The sequence below is a fragment of the Myotis myotis genome, unplaced genomic scaffold, assembly GCF_014108235.1.
Source record: "Myotis myotis isolate mMyoMyo1 unplaced genomic scaffold, mMyoMyo1.p scaffold_m19_p_3, whole genome shotgun sequence".
In the NCBI taxonomy this organism is placed as follows: Eukaryota; Metazoa; Chordata; class Mammalia; order Chiroptera; family Vespertilionidae; genus Myotis; species Myotis myotis.
Window position 1 is genome coordinate 191,764,122 of NW_023416335.1, and position 21,048 is coordinate 191,785,169.

The 21,048-nt window shown below is 41.4% G+C and overlaps 1 protein-coding gene across 1 annotated transcript; it reads right to left on the reverse strand.

Annotated features, from left to right (window-relative positions):
• Positions 1–897: 897 nt before the first annotated feature.
• On the reverse strand, positions 898–20,320 carry C3AR1 (complement C3a receptor 1). Its single transcript, XM_036301025.1, has 2 exons — positions 20,185–20,320; positions 898–2,970 (listed from the first exon to the last, which is right to left on the reverse strand). Exon 2 carries the CDS (start codon positions 2,958–2,960, stop codon positions 1,512–1,514), a length of 1,449 nt encoding a protein of 482 aa, XP_036156918.1. The 5' UTR covers positions 2,961–2,970; positions 20,185–20,320; the 3' UTR covers positions 898–1,511.
• Positions 20,321–21,048: the final 728 nt, after the last annotated feature.

The window sequence follows — 21,048 nt, forward strand, 5'->3', positions numbered from 1 at the left end:
CGGTTATTTCAGAAATGGGAGTGGGAGGGCAGAGTGTGGCAGGAAACTTGTCATATTTCATTATAAACCTTGAATGGCTTTAAACTATGTGTATGTATTACTTTGATAAAGTTTAATTTAGAAACCCAAAGATGTATACATCTGGTAATTATAACATGAATGATACCTGTAGTCATGTTTTAATAAGTTTGATGGTTTTCTTAGAGGGTACTCAGTTGTTTTTTGGTGGTTTTAAACTTTTGACATTAGAGGTTAGTAAAGGTACAGATTCTAATATGAAAGAAGACTTAGGAGCAGAAGAGAAATAAGGGAGTTAAGGCATTTAAGACAAAGAGTGGAAGGCAGATGGCTCTACCAATAGGCAAATAGAGAAAACAGGTAAGAGAACTCCTCAAAGGGCAGCTTACATTACACATAATGAGTAAGTTGTTAGATGCCTTAGTAGTCTGTGTTTACATGAGATCTTATTTAGTTGCGATAAAGGAAACTTGGAATTGTGTCCTGTATCCATGAGTATTCCAAATAGGAAGTGTCTGGCATTGTACTTGCTTCAGACTCATACATCCTTGTTTTCATAGACTATTTCTTTTTCTTTTTAAAAAAATATATATTTATTGATTTCAGAGAGGAAGGGAAAGGGGGAGAGAGAGAGAAACATCAATGATGAGAGAGAATCATTGATAGGTTGCCTCCTGCATCCCCCCCACCCCCCAACTGGGAATCAAGCTTAAAACCCAGGCATGTGCCCCTGACAAGAATCGAACCCGGGACCCTCCAGTCTGTAGGCCTAGGCTCTATCCACTGAGCCAAACTGGCTAGGGTCATAGACTATTTCTTTAAAAAAAATTTTTCTATTTCACTAAATGTATTGGGGTGACATTGGTTAATACAGTCATATAGGTTTCAAGTGTACATTTCTATGATACATGATTTGTATATTGCATTGTATGCCCACCAACCAAAGTCAAATCATCTCTGTCACCATATGTGGCCCCTTTACCCTTTACTACCACCCCCAACCTGCACCTTCTCTTTATTTAAAACCATCCCCACCACCACCAACAGTATAACAATAAAGCCATAGAATAAATGATCACCTTTCACTTAGAGCTAGGATAATTGGTTTTATAATGAACCTGGAAGGGAATTTCGATATACTAAATAAAAAATTTAAGGATGGAAAGAAACATTTTACAACAGACTAGATTCTCATTTATCTCAGGTGGCTTAGTTTGGGATAGAAGTAGATTAATTTGTGCATTGTCTCTCAGACGTAGGTTTCATCAGAAACAAGAGAACTTGTTTTCAAGTTAGGATGGACCAGAGAGTTTCCAGGTGATGCTGATGCCACTAGTCTGGGACCACACTTTGAAGGCCTCAAGATTGAGTCTTTGGTGTTTTCCGAAATCCCTGTTCACCATGTCCCTTGCTCTTTTAGAAACATGTCGCACTTGGTGAATATCTAAGAAACTCTGCTTGAGTCAAGTGCTTGGGTCAAATGCTCCAGATTCTCACACAGCTGTACTGCTGTTTCTTCCATAAAAGCCTTTGCTTTGGGTACAACTGGTAGAATGTGTGTGCCCCTCGCTGAAAGCTGCCTCCAGAATGCCCTGCACAGACTGCCTTGCTTTCTTCCTAAAATTTTTCCCCATAAGGGCATAGAGGAAGGGATTGAAGCAACTATTCGCAGATGCGAGGGCAATGGACACATGGTCCCAGGATAGCAGAGCTTCCTTCAAGGGAGTCTCTGAGCCAATAAACAAAAAGAGGACTCCAAAAATGTGGTATGGGGCCCAGCAGACAATGAAGACAACCACCACCACTATGGCCACCTGGAAGGTTTTGCTCTGAGCCTTGATAGAGCGACCCCACATTTGGAAGATAATGAGACTATAACAGGTCACCATGACAATACAGGGCAGCAGGAAACCAATCACTAACCTAGTGATGGTTATTATCACCTGGGGTGTTGCAACTTCATTGTAATATTCAATGTCACCTTCAGTATAGTCCTGGAAATCTTGTGATGGCTCAATTGTGTATAGGGCATTACTAGAGGTACTAGAGAAAAGCTCTAAATTGGTAGAGAGGAAAGCATCAGAGTCATGCGGTGAGTTAATTCTGTGATCTTCAATGGGAAGGCCAATGGGGATTGTTGGGGAGGCCTCATCAGCAGGTTTAGTTAAATTATAATATGGATGTTGATCAGATAATCTAGTTGAATCCACAGGAACTGAATCTCCAGGAGGTCTTTGAAATGTTTCAGCATGGAGGAGCGTGGTACTTGTCCAAGGATGATCATTTCTTTGTGAAGAGAAAGCATCTGACCTGTCAACCAATTCTCCAGGCAACTGAACAATGGGGTTGTCAAGAGATGCATTTTGCGGTTGATCATAAGTGTAGTATGAATAATCTAATGAGCCACTGGTACCAAAATTGTAGCCACACATAGTATGGTTGTGTATGGTGAACATTTCCCGGTACATGAACACAGGTATACACATTGCAAAAGCCACCACCCAGATACATCCACAGACAATGAAGGCTGTCCTTACATTGCGGTGATTCTGGCACCAGATGGGCTTGAGTACCAAAAGGCAGCGGTCCAGGCTAATGGCAGTCAGTAGGAAGACGCTGGCAAACATGTTGAGGATGATGATGGAAGGAATGAGCTTGCATAGGAGCCAACCATAAGGCCAGTGTCCTTTGAGAGCCAAGTGAACCAAGGAGAAGGGTAAGGAGAGGCAGCAGAGAAAGTCTGCCAGTGTGAGATGGAGAAACCAAACAGTGTTCACGGTCCACTTCATCTTTAGGCCAGCCACCCACAGCACCAGCCCGTTGCCTGGCAATCCCAATAAGAAAGTGAGGCTGAGAATGACCATGGACAGAATTACTGGGGGTTCATACCAAGGCTGGGAGTGTATGTCAGTTGAATTGGTCTCATCCGGGAAATACGCCATTGCTAAATTTCTGCAAAAAGAGAAACAAACATATTTAAAGTAACATTATCTTTTTAAAAATGGGTATCTTGGAAATCTAACCTTCCCACATAATGATGTAGAACTGCACAGGCCCTTATACTGTTTTAGTTTATATTCCTTGATTTCACATTGAATAACACAAAACTTTCTCTGATAGACTATTTACTTAATTATTATTATTATTATTTTTTAATATATTTTATTGATTTTTTACAGAGAGGAAGGGAGAGAGATAGAGAGTTAGAAACATCGATGAGAGAGAAACATTGATCAGCTGCCTCCTGCACATCTCCTACTGGGGATGTGCCCGCAACCCAGGTACATGCCCTTGACCGGAAACAAACCTGGGACCTTTCAGTCCGCAGGCCTACGCTCTATCCACTGAGCCAAACCGGTTTCGGCTATTTACTTAATTATTAAAAAAATTATATATATATATTTGATTTTAGAGAGGAAGGAAGAGGGCCAGAAAGATAGAAACATCAATGATGAGAGAGAATCATTGATTGGTTGCCTCCTGCATGCCCCACACTGGAGATCGAGCCTGCAACCCGGGCCTGTGCCCCAACCAGGAATCAAACCATGACTTCCTGGTTCATAGGTGGACACTCAACCACTGAACCATGCTAGTCAGGCTTGGATAGACCATTTAAAACCTACTGTATCTATTTAAGTGTGTATCAAAATAACCTAATTTGAAAGTTTATATCAATGTAAATTTCTCCCTTTTTTTTGGATTTTTAATCTCTCATTCTCCACTGATTACTTTCCTTACTTAATATTTCCTATTAAAAACAAACAAATGAGTCTAATGGACAAACAATAACTTTTAATTTTTTAAAAAAATATATTTTTATTGATTTCAGAAAGGAAGGGAGAGGGAGAGGGAGATAGAAACATCAGTGTTGAGAGAGAATCATTGATTGGCTGCCTCCTGCACACCCCACACTGGGGATTGAATCCGCAACCCAGACATGTGTCCTTGACTGGAATTGAACCTGGGACCCTTCAGTCCGCAGACCACCACTCTATCCACCAAGCCAAACCAGCTAGGGCAAACAATGACTTTTATATTAGGGGTTCCCAACTTTAAATCCATGAAAGGGCTTTTAGAAGCCCCATTTTTACCTCAAATGATAGGGAACATTTTAACTTTAATATTTTCATTTCCTTGAGGGAAGAGGTCCATCTATTCTCTACCAGATTTTCAAAGGACTCACCACCAGAGAAAAAGGTCCTAGACTCAATTATATCTTTTAGATACAACATCAACTTTTCCTTTTGCTGTTCAGTTTCTCAAGAGTTGTTTACACTCTTGGCATTGATTTTTCTCACCACCCATTATTTCTTTCTTGTCTCTTGTATTGAATATAACAGAAACAATAACTTTATATTAACAGAAGCAGAAAATATGCATAAAAATATAGACAAGAATAAGAAATTTAAGAGGAGAAACCAAGATGGCGGCATAGGTAAACACCAGAGATTGCTATCGCGCACAACCACTTCAAAAATACAACTAAAAGACGGAACGGACATCACCCAGAACCACAGGAAGGCTGCCTGAGTGGAAATTCTACAACTAGAAGAAAAGAGAAAAGCATACCAAGACTCAGAGGAGGTGCGATGCGGAAGTAAAATACTAAGGTGCGGAGGTGCATGCAGAGCTGGCTGGCGGCTGAGGGCGTGGTTGTCTTTTTCAATCGGGAGGGATTCTCAGGCTCTGAGCTCCAGCTCCGAGCAAGTCTCTAGGGACCCAGACTCAAACGGGAGAAGCGGGACGGTCTGGCATCAGTCGGAACTCGAGGGCAGCTTTCTCTCCGAGGTACTTGAAGCAATTGCTGGGACACTGAGAAGCAGAGCCTCTGAAGGCAGGACTGAGAGCAGCCATAACTGCATGCTCCACTCACCCTCTTGATCCCCTGGGGCCCGCCACACCCAAGCCTTGCACACAGGCATTTGCTGGATAGCCTCAGGCAGAGGCTAGATTAGCGCCTCCCTAGAGATCAGGACAGAAATTCTCCCACTGCAGACACAGCTGATTCTCACAGCCAGTTGGCCTGGAGGTCAAATCCCCCCCAGTGTTACCTACAACAATCAAGGCTTAACTACAACAAGACTGTGCACAAAGACCACAAGGGGGTGCACCAAGAAAGCATAAAAAATGCGGAGACAAAGAAACAGGACACAAAGGACAGAAATGGAGGAAAGCAAACTGCTGGATATAGAGTTCAAAACCACACTTTTAAGGTGTTTCAAGAACGGTCTAGAAGCTGCCGATAAATTTAGTAAAGCCCTCGAAAAGACTGGTGAGAACGCCGATAAATGTAGTGAGATCCTCAAGAAATCTAGTGAGACCCTCGATGTTGTGATAAAGGACCAACTAGAAATTAAGCATACACTGACTGAAATAAAGAATATTATACAGACTCCCAATGCAGACCAGAGGAGTGCAAGAATCAAGTCACAGATTTGAAACACGAAGAAGCAAAAAACACCCAACCGGAAAAGCAAAATGAAAAAAGAATCCGAAAATACGAAGACAGTGTAAGGAGCCTCTGGGACAGCTTCAAGCATACCAACATCAGAATTATAGGGGTGCCAGAAGATGAGAGAGAGCAAGATATTGAAAACCTATTTGAAGAACTAATCACAGAAAACTTCCCCTACCTGGTGAAAGAAATAGACTTAAAGTCCAGGAAGCACAGAGAACCCCAAACAAAAGGAATCCAAAGAGGACCACATCAAGACACATCATAATTAAAATGCCAAGAGCAAAAGGAAAAGAGAGACTCTTAAAAGCAGCAAGAGAAAGACAGTCAGTTACATACAAGGGAGTACCCATACGACTGTCAGCTGATTTCTCAACAGAAACTTGCAGGCCAGAAGGGAGTGGCAAGAAATATTCAAAGTGATGAATGCCAAGAACCTACAACCAAGATTATTTTATCCAGCAAAGCTATCATTCAGAATTGAAGGTCAGATAAAGAGCTTCACAGATAAGAAAAAGCTAAAGGAGTTCATCACCACCAAACCAGTATTATATGAAATGCTTTAAGAAGAGGAAGAAGAAGAAAAAGGTAAAGATACAAATTATGAACAACAAATACACATCTATCAACAAGTGAATCTAAAAATCAAGGGAATACATAATCTGATGAACAGAATGAACTGGTGATTATAATAGAATCAGGGGCATAGAAAGGGAATGGACTGACTATTCTTGGGGGGAGAAGGGGTGTGGGGGATGCGGGAAGAGACTGGACAAAAATCGTGCACCTATGAATGAGGAGAGTGGGTGGGGAGTAAGGGCGGAGGGTGGGGTGGGAACTGGGAGGAGGGGAGTTGTGGGGGGGAAAAAAGAGGAACAAATGTAATAATCTGAACAATAAAGATTGCATAAAAATAAAAAGAAGAAGAAGAAGAAAATAGCCCGGCAAGGGTGGCTCAGTCGTTGAGTGTTGACCTATTAACCAGGAGGTCATGGTTCGATTCCCAGTCAGGGCACATGCCTGGGTTGTGGGCTTGGTCCCCAGCATGGGGCTGTACAGGAGGTAGCCGATCAGTGATTCTCTCTCGTCATTGATGTTTCTATATCTCTCCCTCTCTCTTTTCCTCTCTGAAATCAATAAAAATATATTTAAAAAAAGAATAAGAAAAAAAAATCCCATATTCTACCAGTCATTGATTATTACTTTAGCACCTTAATACCTTCTGGATCTTTTATATACATACTAGAGGCCCGGTGCACAAAAATTTGTGCACTCGGGGGGGAGGGGAGGTCCCTCAGCCTGGCCTGTGCCCTCTAGCAGTCTGGGACCCCTCGGGATATAACGACCTGCTGGCTTAGGCCTGCTCCCAGGTGGCAGAGGGCAGGCCCAATCCCTAGGTGCAGCCCCTGGTCGGGCTCAGAGCAGGGCCGATTGGGGAGTTGGGGCGCCGCCCCCTGTCATACACAGAGCAGGGCGAATTGGGAGGTTGTGATTCCACCCTAAGTCACGCTCAGGTTGGGCCAATTGGGGGGTTGGGGCACCATCCCCTGTCACACTCAAGGTAGGGTCGATGGGGAGGTTGCGGCGCCACCCCCTGTCATGCACAGAGCAGAGCCAATCAGGGGGTTGGGGCGCAGCCCCCTGTCACACACAGAGCAGGGCCCATCAGGGGGTTGGGGCACCGCCCTCTATCACCCACAGAGCAGGGCCGATCAGGGGGTTGGGGTGCTGCCACTCTCACACTCAGGGCAGGGCCGATGGGGAGGTTATGGCTCTACCCCGTCACACACAGAGCAGGGCCCGTGGGGGGAGGGGGGGGAGATTGGGGCACCGCACTCTGTCACACACAGAGCAGGGCCGATCAGGGGGTTGGGGCGCCGCACCCTGTCACACACAGAGCCGCAGGGCGATTAGGGGGTTTGGGCGCTGCCCCCTGTCACACTGATCCCGGTGCTGGGAGGCCTCACAGCTCCGCTGATCCTGGTGCTGGGAGGCATATTACCCTTTTACTATATAGGGTAGAGGCCTGGTGCATGGGTGGGTGCCGGCTGGTTTGCCCTGAAGGGTGTCCTGGATCAGGGTGGGGGTCCCCACTGGGGTGGCTGGCCAGCCTGGGTGAGGGGATGATGGCTGTTTGCAGCTGGTCACACACCCTTCAGGGTGGGGGTCCCCACTGGGGTCCTGGCCAGCCTGGGTGAGGGGATGATGGCTGTTTGCAGCTGGTCACACACCCTTCAGGGTGGGGGTCCCCACTGGGGTGCCTGGCCAGTCTGGGTGAGGAGCTGAGGGCTGTTTTCAGGCTGGGGGTGACTGAAGCTCCCAACTGCTCCTTTTTTTCTTTCTTTTTTTTTTTTAATCTGGGCCAGCTTTAGCTTTGAGGCTTGGCTCCAGCTCTTAGGCCTCCGCTGCTGAAAGTAGGTTTCTGGCCTTTGCTTACAATGTTGCGATCCTGCTGGCTGAAGCCCGGCAGGTTTCTCGGGTTTTGTTTAGCTTCTATGTTTGTTACATAGTTGCTTGCAGCTCAGAGGCCTGCAGCGGCAGGCAGGGAACGTTGGAGTCCTCCGTCACTGAAGCAAGCAAGCCTCATGTTAGTTTCAAGCTGCCTGGCTGCTGGCTGCCATCTTGGCTGGCAGTTAATTTGCATATCTCCCTGATTAGCCAATGGGAAGGGTAGCGGTCGTACGCCAATTACCATGTTTCTCTTTTATTAGATAGGATATGTGTATGTATGTGTTTACATTAATACTTGTATATATGTATGTATATTTTTTGTTATGCACAATTTAACAAAATAGATCAAATGTACATATTTGTTTGTGAGCATTTTTAATTGCAGTAAAATACATGTAACAAAAATTTACCATCTTAACCATTTTTAAGCATATAGTTCAGTAGTGTTAAGTATATTTACATTATTGTGCAAAATCCAGGACTTTCTCACATTGCAAAACTAAAACTCTATACTATTTGACAACTCCCTACTTCCCTCTCCCCCAGCCTATTGTAATCACCATTCTATTTTGTTTCTATGCAGTTGACTACAGTATAGGTGGAATCATACAGCATTCATCTTTGTTGTGACTGGCTTATTTCACTTAGCACAATATCCTTGAGATTCATCCAAGTTATAGCATGTGTTGGAATTTCCTTCATTATTAAAGTTGAATACTATTTCATTGTATGTATTGGTCACATTTTGTTTATTCTTTCATTGGTCAATGGATATTTGAGTTGCTTCAACGTTTTAGCTATTGTGAATAACAGTGCTATGAATGTGGGTGTAAATGCATATTGTTTTATAAACTACTTTCTTTTTTTCAGTTATCAATCTCCACATTATACAGTATGATTGTACCTTAAGGAATACTCAATCTTGATTCAATTCTTCCCACTGTCCCCAAAATATCTTTTATAGCTGATTTGCCCACAATTATATCAAACTTAGGATCACACTTGCCTCAGAAATGTTACGTTTCTTAAGTGTCTTAATTTAGCCTAGTTTCTCTTTTTCAAAGGTACTGGCTTGTTTTGTGGTCTGTTGTTCTGACCACTCATTTCTCAACCCTGTGTACTTTGCCTTCTGCTCCATTAAAATTACCTCTAAATAACAAATCCAAGCATCTTTTTCCCTGTCTCCATCCTCTAATATAATATGTATCACTTGATACATTAACTCCTTGGCACTCTCTTCTTTTGCCCTCTGTGACATTGCCCTCCCCTAATTCTGAATGTACAATACTTTATAGTTTTCTTGAACAGCTCACTATTCCAAATTAATGCTATTTTCTGTACTTTAGTTAATGAAGTTTACTTCTATCTGAAATTATGTCCTTTACCTTAACCTCCTCTTTTTTCCATCTTTAATTTCTACCTGTTAAAAGCCTAGTTCAAGATCAGTTCAAATATTATATTTTCCTTGAAACTTCCTCTAATAATCCCAATCAGAAATTAATTATTCAGCCTCTTAATGTGTGTGTGTGTGTGTGTGTGTGTGTGTGTGAGAGAGAGAGAGAGAGAGAGAGAGAGAGAGAGAGAGAGAGATAAAGAGAGAGATTTGAACCTCTTTGCATAGTCTCTGTGCAATGACACATTTTATCTCATATTGTAATTATTATAGTGGCTGTCCTATTTATCATACTGGCCTTAAATTTCATGACGGTAAAAATGAGTCTTGTTTCTAAAAGCTTGCTCCACAGAATTTAGCATAATGCCTTCTATGACAGAAAGATTAAATATAACTCGAATGGATGGATGTTCATTTGGGCGGGGTACTTTTTAATCTTTTTAAACTAAGTTTAAAATTCTTATTTTTATTCATTTACTCCAGTAAGGATGCTGTCTCTTCTAACTTCCTCTTCGTTTTCCAGTTCCCAGTTTAGTAGCTGTAACAGCATTTTATGTTTCCCTTTATAAAGGCCCAATATATTTTGTCACTTGGAAGTGGTTCTGCTGAGTTAACCCAATGTCATAGAATCAAAAATATTTAGCAGAAGTTAAAGTAACTGAGTCAACAAAATAATGCTTTAAAAAAAGTTATCCTCATTCCCTTTCCCTCAGCCTTATCTATTCAAATATTCAAGTCCTGTTAGGGTCTCTTCTTTTCTTTTTGTGCATGACAGTGACCCTGATCCCACGTCCTACCCCAACACACGCATTCATGCATAGATCCGTAAAACACCGAGAGAAGGAGAGAGTCAGAGAATGCTAGGACTAAAAATAAACTTAGCAACCATCTCTCGTTGTCTCTATTTTTATTTTGCAGTTTTTTGACACTGATACTCAGCAAATGAGTTGACTTTTACACATGCAAATAGGAGGGTTCCCAAATCCTAGGTCCAATTGCTGTCAGGCTGATTCTCTCTCTCTCTCTCTCTCCCTCTTTTGACATTTAGTGTTGGGCCTGTAGGGCAACACAATCCTTGAGAGCTATTTGTGAGTCCTGCCACAGGAGAACAAAACACCAGGAAAAACTTGCAGGACACCAGGTGTCAGATCAGACCACACAAGGAATTGGAAACTGTCCTAAAGGCACTTGATCACACTCGAGCATTCCATCTGCATTCCAAGCCCACCAGCTCAGCCCCTAGACCAGTGATGGCGAACCTCTTGAGCTCGGCGGGTCAGCATTGTGAAAAACCCTAACTTAACTCTGGTGCCGTGTCACATATAGAAATTTTTTGATCTTTGCAACCATAGTAAAACAAAGATTTATATTTTTGATATTTATTTTATATATTTAAATGCCATTTAACAAAGAAAAATCAACCAAAAAAATGAGTTCGCGTGTCACCTCTGACACGCGTGTCATAGGTTTGCCATCACTACCCTAGACCCACCAGTGACTGCCTATAAGGATGAAAGTCCAGCTCCTGGGTGCTGCTCTCATTGACCCAATGTCCCCGTGGCTGGGTGCTGTGCAGCCCTTCCCTTGGGATATCCTAACCCCCACCCACTTCTCTTAAATACATTCATTTTCCTTTACTCACCGACTGAGATAGTTGTTTAGCCTGCCTGCATCCACTATCCACCATGTTCACCTTTCATTTTGGTGGCCTATAGGGGGATATCCAGAAGGGAAGCTTTCTTCCTTCCCTTCCCCTCACCCCACCCCTACGCTTAGAGACTTTTAGTCTCTGGGTCTAACAGCAACCAAGGCCTTCCCGACTCCCCAGCAGCGGCAGGAGTGCCAGATCATCAGACCTTCTGATTTCTACTAATGGGTGAGTTACTTCATTTTTGGGAAGAGGGCACTAGGGACCAAGACTTTCGGCTCCCCATGGGGCCACCACTTGCGGGCGTGGGTCAGCCTTTTCAAAGCCTCTACTGTGGCTACCACTAGAAGATTCCCGTGACAGGATAAACTGGGCTTGGGATGGGCAAGATTGCTCTAGGCAGCTCGCTGGTGTTAAGCACACGTCCAAGCAATGGAGGCACACTATGAAAACCACACACCGCCCAAATCCTGGTCCAAAACGCCCCCTAGGATTTTATTTGGGGGACTGTGAGATTCAGCATGTGAGTTTTGGCATAGCGGGAGCACCCCTCTTTATCCCTAGCCACTGGGGGTCACTGAGTCCCGAACGGAGTCTTTTCTAGTCATCGAGGGATGCCTCCTGGAATAAGCTTCAGCACAAAAAAGGGGCAGCAACCAGGCTGGGACACTGGCCATTGTTTTCTCCCTGCAAATGCCCGTATGGCAGTAACACCATGGGCAATTCAACCTCAACCCTTCCTAGGGACTCATCTCTGGCCTGCCTTTTACAGACTCTTAAGGCCCTCCATTTAGGAGACAGAATTAGACACAAGTGCCTCTTTTTTTTTATTGCAATACAGCATGGCCACACATTGTCTAATTTATATTTTTAAATATATTTTTATTGATTTCAGAGAGGAAGGGAAAGGGAGAGAGAGATTGAAACATCAATGATGGGAGAGAATCATTGATTGGCTGCCTCCTGTATGCCCCACACTGGGGATCGAACCCACAACCCAGGCATGTGCCCTTGACTGGAATTGAACCCGGGACCCTTCATTCCACAGGACGATGCTCTATCCACTGAGCCCAACCAGCTAGGGCCCATGACTGCATATCAGGAGATCTGGCCCCAGGATGGCACTCTTAAGTATCCACCATTCTCCAATTGGGTTTATACTGCCACCGCCTAGACAAATAGTCTGAGATTTCCTATGTTTAGGTCTTCTTGGAGCTCCACCACCACCCTGAACTCTGCTTCTCCTGTCCTATTGTTTATGCCTCCACTCCCAGCTCCCTAAAACCACGCGAAACCCCTGATTTTGCCTTCTTGCCACCTCCCTTCCCAAAGAGCAACTTTCTTTACTACAAAACTGCAGACACATAACGGTCAGGCTATAACCAGAAACAGAACTCATTATCACACCATTTAGAATGTTATCTCTAAGGAAAAATGTGGCAGTTTTATTTTTTTTTTAACTTTTTTTAAAGCATGTTTAATTTTGTTGGCCTTTTCACTTTCTTTTTTTTAAAAAAATATATTTTATTGATTTTTTTACAGAGAGGAAGGGAGAGGGATAGAGAGTTAGAAACATCGATGAGAGAGAAACATCGATCAGCTGCCTCCTGCACACCCCCTACTGGGGATGTGCCCGCAACCAAGGTACATGCCCTTGACTGGAATCGAACCCCGGACCCTTGAGTCCGCAGGCCGACGCTCTATCCACTGAGCCAAACCAGTCAGGCAAAATGTGGCAGTTTTAAATCCAAGCTGCCGGAGGCCTGGGAACACCCAGCCGGGTCTGCTCCCTCCTCTCCCCGCCCGCCTTTTCTCCAGCCTCATGTGCCTGTACATCATTTTCCAAAGTCTTTGTAACTTAAAGGCTTTGGAGCATTGCTGAGTTAAATGATAAATATCTAGATATGCTAAAGTAGCATGAAATTCCAAAACAGTACTGCTAGACAAGTTTTAAGTTCACCTGATTATAGCTTTTGTTACAGAAACTCTATAAAGTACATTTAGAGCAGTTGATGTAATGTCTAGTGCTTTGTTGAAGGTGTGTTTCTTTTCTTTTTTTTTTTTTTTAAATATATTTTATTGATTTTTTACAGAGTGGAAGGGAGAGAGAGATAGAGAGTTAGAAACATCGATGAAAGAGAAACATCAATCAGCTGCCTCCTGCACACTCCCTACTGGGGATATGCCCGCAACCCAGGTACATGCCCTTGACCGGAATCGAACCTGGGACCCTTCAGTCCGCAGGCCGACGCTCTATCCACTGAGCCAAACCGGTTTCGGCAGGTGTGTTTCTTGTAGTGAGTGTGTTTCAAGTGTGTTCATAAATGTCAATCTAAGAAATGCTGGTTTCTATGGTCTTCATGTATTTGTCTGTATGTTATGTGTAATGTTTGGATGGCACTACTAGGGTGTAATGTTTTATTGGCCTACAGAAATTGAATACTTACATAAATTCAATAGAATCCTATGGTCTAGACAAAATATTTAATATCAAAACTGGTTTAAGTTTAATTAACAGCCTTTAAAATTGTTACCATTAAGCTATATACCTTTTGTGGACGAAAAGGAACCACATGCTAACCTGACTAACTCAAGGAAGGCCTGCATGGTGGCCTTGCAAATTCATAGACCTAAAGAAACCACAAAGGATGGTCTGAAGTTAAAACCTTTTCATTAAAAAGCAGTTTATAACGGGTATTCATGCCCTAGGCCAGTATCTTCCCTGACAAAGATCAACTTCGATCTTTACTGAGCTTGTTGTCTTTTTGCATCTAAGATAACATAACTGTGAAATGCCAGGGTAACTTGTAACTTCCCTTTTTCTGACCATGAAGGGCACAACAAATGTTGCCAGGGCACAGATCACAAATTCCCTCAGTATTATTGTTGTTGTTATCTTATTAATTGTTGACTATTAATTATGCCCACCTATGTAAAAGAAGCACATGTCTATCATTTAACTTTTTATCCAATTCCAGAGGTTCCATCTCCCCTTTACTTTCTCCAACCTCCCTAATCTATACCAACAAATTTCATGTAACCCACTTACATCTCCTCCTTTGATGGTAATTTATAAAAATAGGTGAAAAATCACCTTTCTCTGGAGCATTATCTCAATGTGTTGAGATTCTGCTTCCCAGCAATTGATGATAGTTTGACTCAAATAAACGCACAAAAATTTTTTAAGGTTTGAATGTTTCTTTTGTTAACATTTTGTTCTGCCTAGATCTACAAAAGATTTAAAATATAATATGTTGGTTAAGTATATATGACAACCTTCCCAAAATTTAAATTTCAGAAGACTTTTTCAACAGAGAAACAACTTTGAGCTATTCCACGGCCCTGGAATACCTTAAGGATTCATTCTCTCTCCTAAATTTTTAAACTAATTAGGCCCATTTAATATGCTTGAAAAATTACATGGGAAGTTTTGCCAAATAATAATACATCTATATTTTTGTTAATATGAATATTCTAGAAATTTCAGTCTCCTCTAGGAAGGAACTTGCAAAGATTCAGAGTCAAGTTCAAAAGGAAATTTTCAGGAATAACAGGTTTCTTGTCAGTGACACTGGCCAAGCCTAGAGTAATGTTTCCCTATGGGAAGCATCTGGCAGTAGTACTTCAGATGTTTGTAATCCACACATTGGGGCATTTATAAACTGTCTCCAGTGCTCAATACTTTTAAAACGTTGCATCTTGTTATATATATATATATATATATATATATATATATATATATATAAAAACAATATAAAGTTTAGATATATATTCTAAACTTTATATTGTTTTTGTTTTGTTTTGAATGATGAAAATGCAATTTTTATTTAAATCAAGTATCACCAGAAAAGTATCCTTGCATTCACTAAGGATAACAAGTTTAGGAATACTAAAGATTAGATTTCTGCAATATTAGATTTATTTTGAAACCCAAACAGCTCCCAGCAGGTGTGCCTTCAATGACAAAAAAAAATCAGATACTTTGCTTGCTTAATCCCTATGCTAGTTACACAATATCTGAGTAATCTACAAAGTTTATTATCAGCAAACCAGCAAGGGAAAATTTTTTTTCTTTATATTGTTTTTTTATGTCATTTCATAATAATTATTATTTACCAAAAATTATCTTATGTGATATCCTACAGAAAAGCAAGATTCTTTGTCAATTGTTTTATGGTCAAGTCTATAATACTGTCACTCAAGTTTGTCATTTACAGACCATCATTATTTTGCTGTGATGAATTTACAAATACATTAGTTAAGTCTTTGGAAAGATTCATAACAAGGATTCTGACTTACTCTAAATTATAGGTTTCTAAGCAGGTCAGGTCATCTCTTTAAAATATAAGAAAGCTTGTTTTCATTCCCTAGAACAATTTGATAAATTAGACCTTCATAAGCAATATGGAAGCTTTTATATTTTTCTCCCTACCTTATCCCTCCAGAATTTGGTAATTCTTAATGAGTAAGTCATGGCAATAAGTTTCTTTGCATGAATTCAATAAAACCAATTATGGTTTTATTAACCAAGACTTTGACTGGAATGTTATGTCTGAGAGAGACATGCTTAGACTCTGGGCATCACCAGAAAGCATTCTCAAAAACGGATTGAAGCCAATCAAAAGTCACTTACAAGAAATGGCCTGGTACCTTGTTTGATCCCGTGGTTCATGGCAGTCTTTCCAGGTAAGGAACAAGGGTTGCTTTCCTGAGAGATGGCAAGGAAGGAACTCAAGACATCATTGGGAACCTCAAAAACTTGAGGGATTCACCCCATTTTACAGGTATTGCAGGCAAACTTGGTGGCAAGTAGGTGGCTCATCATCTTTGCTCTAGAGGCTAATTAAGGCTCAATCTTGAGATTCCAGGAAAGCAAGTTTTTGAAAGCCTATATAATCAAGTGCTATTCTTGTGCTCATGCAAACAATCAGGCCATATTGAAACTAAACTAAATACAGTAAATAAATTGGTCTTAATTGGCTATTTAATAAAAATGAGGGTGATTTTTTTGGGGGGGGGGAATGTGTTTCAATAGATTCCATATACACAGTCGCAATGTTAGACTCTAGTTCAGTTCATTATCTTCAAAGTTTTATTTTTCACCCATGAGCTAAACTAAACTAGATTCTGAATTTTTTCCTAGTTTTCATAAATATTTGGCTACAATCCTCCAAACTAATGTCTCTTTCCTTTCACCACACCATTTGTCATAATTCTTATTGTTCTAGCTTTCCCCAATAATACTAAAATTTTTTTTTTTTTTTTTTTTTTTTAAAGATTTTTTTTTTTTTTTTTTTTTTAATATATTTTATTGATTTCTCACAGAGAGTAAGGGAGAGAGATAGAGAGTTAGAAACATCGATGAGAGAGAAACATCGATCAGCTGCCTCCTGCACATCTCCTACTGGGGATGTGCCCGCAACCCAGGTACATGCCCTTGACCGGAATCGAACCTGGGACCTTTCAGTCCGCAGGCCGACGCTCTATCCACTGAGCCAAACCGGTTTCGGCACCCAATAATACTAAAATTTATAAAACAGTTTGTCTCCACCAGGTTACAAGCCCTACTTGTACTCAGGAGATACCACCCATATATACCATCACAACCTCCTTTTATGCCCAGGCCTCATCTTCCCTCTGACAGAGAGCAAGGATTTTTGGCTCTAAAGGAAAATATCTCCACCTTCCAGCAGAAAGTGTCTATAGAAGAGACCTGATGCCCCCTTTTCTCTGAAAGAATTCAGGACCAAAAATCTTTATGGGGGGAAATGTTAGACAGACCCCCAGAATGTTAGACCCTCAGAGCAAGGACGATGGGCCAGATGCAGAAACTCACCTGGGCAGAAAGCTCCAGATGCCTAGCAAGGTACAAGACTGGGAAAACAAGAACCTCGCTCCCAAGGTAACCAATCCTCCCCTTTCATATCACTAGTCAGGCAGTTTAGACCTCCTGACATTTTCTTGCCTAAAGATAACATCTAGGCCTCAGTTGTATTTCAGCTGCAGGCCCAGAAAAGCAGCAAAACTAGATAGATGACTCTGTGACTGCCTCAGGACCCGAATCACTCCTCAGGTTTCCTCAGTCTTGGGTATCATAAACTCAACCCAGCATCTTAATCAAACACTTGACTGTAATTAATGGTTTGGCATGTGCTAGGGATTCCCCCCCCCCCCCCCCCCCATGTCCCTTCTTAGCAGGAGACAGAGCTCTACTCAAAACATGGACGATCACCATGGACAGGACCCTGGGGCGTGTTTGTCACCATTCCAACTACTCTGAAGCTGGCAGGGGTAAAGCCCAGAATCCATCACACCAAAGTGAAGAGGGTGCCAGAGGGGAAGAATGGGTGACTGAACCCAGGGAACACCTCAAGGAGGGACCTATGTAGAATGGCCCTTTCCATCTTGCCTAGTAGGACTTGGAACACCTATTGCTAATATACAGAATTATACTCATTCTATTCATTTTGGGAAGAAAATCACATACAGGGACCTTTATGCTTTGGGACCCACTGTAGGAATGTTTTCTCTTAGGGTTGCTATAGTAGCTCCCTGTGGCGAATGTTGGACTTTTACTAGGTGTTCTAGTTATTGTTTTTCAGTCTACAGTAACTACAATATGAATTGTTCTGATAATTTCACCCCTCCTTACAGCAATGGACATACTAAGCTGCCAGCTGTTTGGTTTCTGATATGTGGGGTAACTTTATTTATATATCTCTCCGCCACCCCCCTCCCGCCAAAAGCACCAGGGGGCCTTGTTCCTTAGGATGACTGACTGAAGATAGAAACCTTTGCCCCAGTTAAGAACAATTATTAACAAATAGAAAAAGGAAGTAAATGTTAGGCCTGTAGGATGATACAATCCTTAACAGCCATTTGTAAGCTTCCCGCCACAGGAGAACAAAAGATCAGGAAAAACGTGCTGGACACCAGGAGTCAGACTATACAAGGAATGGAAACTGTCCTGAAGGCACCTGATCACACACCTGCATTCCATCTGTATTCCAAGCCCACCAGCTCAGCCGCCAGACCCACTGACGACAAGTTTCCCACCAGTGACTTCATGTAAGGACGAAACCTCAGCTCCTGGGTGCTGCCATCATCCACCCAATGTCCCTGTGGCTGGATAGCCTGTCCCCCTTTGGGTATCCTATCTCTATCCCTTTCCCTTAAGTAAATTCAATTTTCTTTAATCACCATCCGAGATGGCTATTTAGCCTACCCGCATGCACCATCCGCCAGGTTCATCTTTCATTTAGTACCATACTTTTATTTTATCTTTATTGTTGAAAATATTACAGATGTCCCCCTTTTTCTCCCATTGACCCCCTTCCCCCTGCCCCCCACCAGGTCTTCACCACACTATTGTCTGTATCCATGGCCTATATATACATGCATGTAAGTTCTTTTTTTTTTAATTTAATTAAAAAAATATATATATATTTTATTGATTTTTTTACAGAGAGGAAGGGAGAGGGATAGAGAGTTAGAAACATTGATGAAAGAGAAACATCGATCAGCTGCCTCCTGCACACCTCCTACTAGGGATGTGCCCGCAACCAAGGTACATGCCCTTGACTGGAATCAAACCCCGGACCCTTGAGTCCGCAGGCTCTATCCACTGAGCCAAACTGGTTAGGGCTATTATTTAATTTTTGAAATATATATTTGTATTGATTTTAGAGAGGAAGGGAGAGAGAGAGAGAAGGAGAGAGATAGAAACATCAGTGGTGACAGAAAAATCAATGATCAACTGCCTCCTGCACCCCCCCACCCCGCCTCCCCTCCCCCCGACCTGGGATTGAGTCTGAAACCTGGGCATGTGCCCTTATCTGGAATCAAACCCAGGACCTTTCAGTCCGCAGGCCAATGCTCTATCCACTGAGCCAAACCAGTTAGAGCTGCATATAAGTTCTTATGACAAAGAATCATATAACTGAAATGCCTTTGGTATTGTTAACAAAGGGAAAGGTTCTGAGAGCTGCACAAACTGAAGTATTAAAGACTGACAAAAGCAAAATTCCAATATAAAGCAATTGAGTCATCCAGTGTGAGCTTTTTTAAATATCACGTATTATCTGTCTTGAAATGAAGTATATATAAATCAGAGTTTTAAAGTCTTTCAGAATAAGATCACTTTTTATGATTCTTCAAGTGTTTTGACTATAAAATACCTCTACATTTAAGATAAATAGAGAGTAAACTGATGAACAAAAATAGACCCAGAGACATAGAAACAATGAGCAGACTGTCAAACCTCAGAGGGAAGTAAGAAAAGGGTGGGGGAGGGATAAGAGATCAACCAAAGGACTTGTATGCATGAACACAGACAGTAGCGGGGGAGGGCGTGTGCTGGGGGATGGGAGTGGCTGGGGAGAAGTCAATGGGGGAAAAAGGAGACATATGTAATACTTTCAACAATAAAGAATTTTAAATAAAAAAATAGAGAATTTCTTTATTTTATTCTAAATACTGAGTTGACTGCAGTAACTAAAAAGATAAGTAAAATTTGAAACTAAAATTCAACTATGATAGGAAAAGTAGATTCCAGAATCAAATAGTAATTATAGGAAAAGAGTCAGTAGCAAGAAGGAATAAGAAAAAGGATAAATAAAAATAAGAGAAATAGAATAAGAATATATACGCATATATATGTATATAACAATGTGTCTCTATATACTAGGCAATCAATGATTTGCAAAACAAAACTTTTGGAGAAAATGGAAATCAAAAGTCAGAAGGTGAATCATAGCTGATTTAAGAGAGGGGAGAAAATGACATAAAAATTCACTATTAGTTCAGAATGAATATATTAAAAGCAAAGATATATAGAATGTGGAATATTTAGAAGAAGAAAGGTGCACATGTAGAAAAAAGAAGTGATGTATAAGTTGGGAAGGAATAAAGGGAAATAGAAGATAATGACCCTGCAATCATCATGTATAATAAGCAAAACAAACTAGGCTCAAGTCATCAAGTGGGTCTAGGGCAGCAGTTCTCATATTGTTTTTGTGATTAATCACTATCCTTTAATTATGTTCAATTTTCAACAATGAAAATACATCCTGCATATCAGATATTTACATTACGATTCATAACAGTAGCAAAATTACAGTTATGAAGTAGCAACGAAAATAATTTTATGGTTGGGCGTCACCACAACATGAGGAACTGTATTAAAGGGTCACAGCATTAGGAAGGTTGAGGGTTTCTTACCAGAAAGCTGAGACAGTAGCTGAAGGCTTTAGCATGGATCTGGAGCCCTCCACCTCCTGTCTGTTGGGTCCTCACACGTAATGGAGTCATGAAGTATGTTTAGGAAATTTGCTGAGCTCTTCCTCTTTCTTTTCTCTTTTCCTTTATGTTGATAAACTCCACATTTTTGATGACTATTTGACTTTACAGGAAGTGTTTCAAAATGAGTCATTTCTAAATGTTATCAGATAAGAAAAGTAATAAACAGAAGTGGGAGAGCACATTTCTCAGAAATTTTCTGCAGGACACAGCATTGTTAGGTAGAAAATACCCTGTTCATAAGCTACTCACTTTCTAAATGTTTGCTTTTGTTTTGTTTTAGAAATGCACCAAAATGACTCTATGGTATGTGAGGGTGAAGGTTGGGAATGGCTGGGAGGAATGACCTGCACAACACCATGTAATGAATCTCGAATAACATCTTTTATTTTTTTTATATATTTTTATTAACTCTTTATTGTTCAGATTATTACATTTGTTCCTCTTTTCCCCCCCATAACTCCCCTCCTCCCAGTTCCCACCCAACCCTCTGCCCTCACTCCTCACCCACTGTCCTCATCCATAGGTGCACAATTTTTGTCCAGTCTCTTCCCACATCCCCCACACCCCTTCCCCCCCGCCCCAAGAATAGTGAGTCCATTCCCTTTCTATGTCCCTGATTCTATTATTATCACCAGTTCATTCTGTTCATCAGATTATTTATTCACTTGATTCTTAGATTCACTTGTTGATAGATGCATATTTGTTGTTCATAATTTGTATCTTTACCTTTTTCTTCTTCTTCCTCTTCTTAAAGGACACCTTTCAGCATTTCATATAATACTG